Source organism: Calidris pugnax, unplaced genomic scaffold, assembly GCF_001431845.1.
Source record: "Calidris pugnax isolate Ruff unplaced genomic scaffold, ASM143184v1 scaffold436, whole genome shotgun sequence".
Lineage (NCBI taxonomy): Eukaryota > Metazoa > Chordata > Aves > Charadriiformes > Scolopacidae > Calidris > Calidris pugnax.
The window spans coordinates 31500-34415 of NW_015091177.1; the positions used below are offsets into that span (position 1 = coordinate 31500).

The following is a 2916-nucleotide window of genomic DNA, read 5'->3' on the forward strand; positions in this document are numbered from 1 at the left end:
CCAGCTTGGTGGCTCTCCTCTGGACACGCTCCAGCACTTCAATGTCTTTCCTGTGGTGAGGGGCCCAGAACTGAACACAGCACTCGAGGTGAGGCCTCACCAGGGCCTAGTCCAGAGGCACGATGACTTCCCTACTCCTGCTGGCCACGCTATTCTTGATACGAGCCAGGATGCTGGTGGCCTTCTTGGCCACCTGGGCACACTGCTGGCTCATGTTCAGCCTGCTGTCCACCAACACCCCCAGGGCCTTTTCTTCTGGGCAGCTCCAGCCACTCTTCCCCAAGTCTGTAGCGTTGCCTGGGGTTGTTCTGACCAAAATGCAGGACCCGGCACTTGGCCTTATTAAACCTCATCCCATTGGCCTTGGCCCATTGATCCCGAGGGTCTCTTCCAGCCCTAGATGATTGATTTTGTGATTATCTTTCCCTCTGCCCAGCTGGTGTGGCTGCTGCGGGAGCTGGTGAAGAGCGGGGTCCTCGGCGCCGACGGCGTCTGCATGACCTTCATGAAGCAGATCGCGGGTGAGTTGTGCCACCAGGAGCCAGGTGACCGTCCCCACCACCACCACCCTTGGCTTGGTGGCCAACCAGGGCTGGCTCGTGCCATGCTTTGCTTGGCATTGGAGCCAGGACAGACTTCCCCAGCGTCTCCGTGCCCGGCTGAGAGGGGGGAGCGGGATTTGCTGCAGGCACCAAGCCTGCCCCGACCTGTCTGGTGAGGAAATGAGGATAAACCTTTGCTCCCAACCAGCCTTCCATGAAGGGTGAATCACAGAGAGAGCCAGGAGGGCTTCTGGCAAAGGCTAAAACCAGCCAGGAAGTGGATTGATTCCTGTTTCTGCCAGATTTCACCCCGTAGGGCTGTGCGAGATCATCCTCAGTCCCCGGCTCTGACCTCTGGGATGCCTCTGGCTCCTCTGTAACTCCTCAGAGAGCCCACTTTGCCCCACGGCGAGTTGGTAGCCCCTCCAGGGGCTCCAGGGAGCCAGCAGTGGCCGTATGGTGGCCCATGGTGTGTGTGTGTCCCCTCCAACCTCACACACACACACACACACGCCTTTCCGGAGTCACAGGAACGGTGCCTCTTCCGTGTTCTCCGCTGGGTGTTGACGTCCACCCAGGAGGAATTAACGTCCCCCCGTAAAACCCACGGTGGTGGTGGTTTTTTGTTTGTTTTTTTTTAAAAAACACGGTGGCCCACAGAGTGTGTGTGTCCCCCCTCCAACCTCACACACACACACACACACACGCCTTTCCGGAGTCACAGGAACGGTGCCTCTTCCGTGTTCTCCGCTGGGTGTTGACGTCCACCCAGGAGGAATTAACGTCCCCCCGTAAAACCCACGGTGGTGGTGGTTTTTTGTTTGTTTTTTTTTAAAAAACACATGGTGTTTTTTAATCCTACGGGGTTGGGAATCGCTCGGGGCTGCTCTTTTCGGGGGAGGAAGAAGAAGGAGGGAGGGAGGGAATGAGGGAGGGAGGGGACGACAACGTCCTGAGCACGGGCCAAGCTGTTGTCAGGGTGTAAACACAGAACATTTAAAAAAAAAAAACAAAAAAAACCCCCAAACAAAACCAAAAACCAAACCCCTCGTGAAGGCATCCCTTGTTTCCCCTCCCCGTTCGGGGCCCCTTCTGTTCTGGAAGGGCTGCTGCTCTCTCACTTCTCACCGCTTTTATTACAGCTGCTTTAATTGTTCTGATCCCATTGTTTTTGGCTGCCCTGCTTTAGGCATTTTCCGTGCCCCCCCCTTCTCCCCAGGCCCAGATCCTCTCCCAGCCACAGCTTCCAAAGTCTCCAGCTTCGTGCTGGAAGCCCAGACCGAGGGCGTGAGACATCCCTTTGACACTGGGCCTTTATTTGGGAGTTTGGGACATTTTTTTTTAATTTTTTTGCAGACACCATTGCCCTTTTGCAGGCTCAGCAGCTGCAAACGTTTTCTCTTTTCCAGCTGCTGAATCTCATCCCTTCCTGGCTTCCCCTTTGCTTTCCGGAAGGATAATTACTGACTCTGTGTTATCTCAGTTCTTTTGCAAGAATATTGTTGCAGCAAAGACCCCCTTGGTCCCCAAACAGAAAAACACTTGTGCCTAGAAATGTGCTCTGTCGAGGAACGGCCAAACACGTGGGGCAGGAGAGTGTTCTCCAGGCAGGGAGGAAACCCCTGAATTAGCTTGGCTTTACTGGGGATACTGGGACCGAAGCATCCATGGTTTGGTTGAGTTTGATGAATAGCCCTGCTCCATCTGACTGGTTTTTTTCTCTTTTTGCTGCTTTCCAGGTGGGGATGTGACAGCAAAGAACATCTGGTTGGCTGAGAACGTGCTGGAGATACTGACTGAGCAAAGGTAGGGGCTGGGGGAGGCTGGAATGGGCTGAAGAGAGCAACGACCGGGCACAAAACGAGGGGAAAACCCTCCATGGTGGCTCCTTGTCCTGCTCCCTCCGAGAGAGGCAGATTTTTGGGGTGGTGTTTTTGCTGTGGAAGCAGATTGATGGGCTTTTCCTGCAGGAAAATCTCCTCCAGGGCCCCTTTGCCCCGTTACCCAGCACCTTTTCAAGCCTTGGTGTGACATTTCCAGCTCGTGTGACATTTTAGCTTGATACCAAGCTAAGCAGGAGTGGTGACCAGAGAGCAACGACCGGGCACAAAACGAGGGGAAAACCCTCCATGGTGGCTCCTTGTCCTGCTCCCTCCGAGAGAGGCAGATTTTTGGGGTGGTGTTTTTGCTGTGGGAGCATATTGATGGGCTTTTCCTGCAGGAAAATCTCCTCCAGGGCCCCTTTGCCCCGTTACCCAGCACCTTTTCAAGCCCTGGTGTGACATTTCCAGCTCGTGTGACATTTTAGCTTGATACCAAGCTAAGCAGGAGTGGTGACTCCCAGGAGGAGAGGGAAGCCCTACGGCGGGACCTA

The 2916-nt window shown here is 54.7% G+C and overlaps 1 protein-coding gene across 1 annotated transcript in view; it reads left to right on the top strand.

Annotated features, from left to right (window-relative positions):
• INTS3 (integrator complex subunit 3) overlaps positions 1-2916 on the top strand; it is a gene marked incomplete at both ends in the record, with an annotated part of 59835 nt that overhangs the window by 20853 nt on the left and 36066 nt on the right. Inside the window, 2 exons of the mRNA XM_014959391.1 lie at positions 437-521; positions 2282-2348. Coding sequence (XP_014814877.1) covers positions 437-521; positions 2282-2348 — 152 coding nt within the window. The remainder of the gene's footprint in view (positions 1-436; positions 522-2281; positions 2349-2916) is intronic.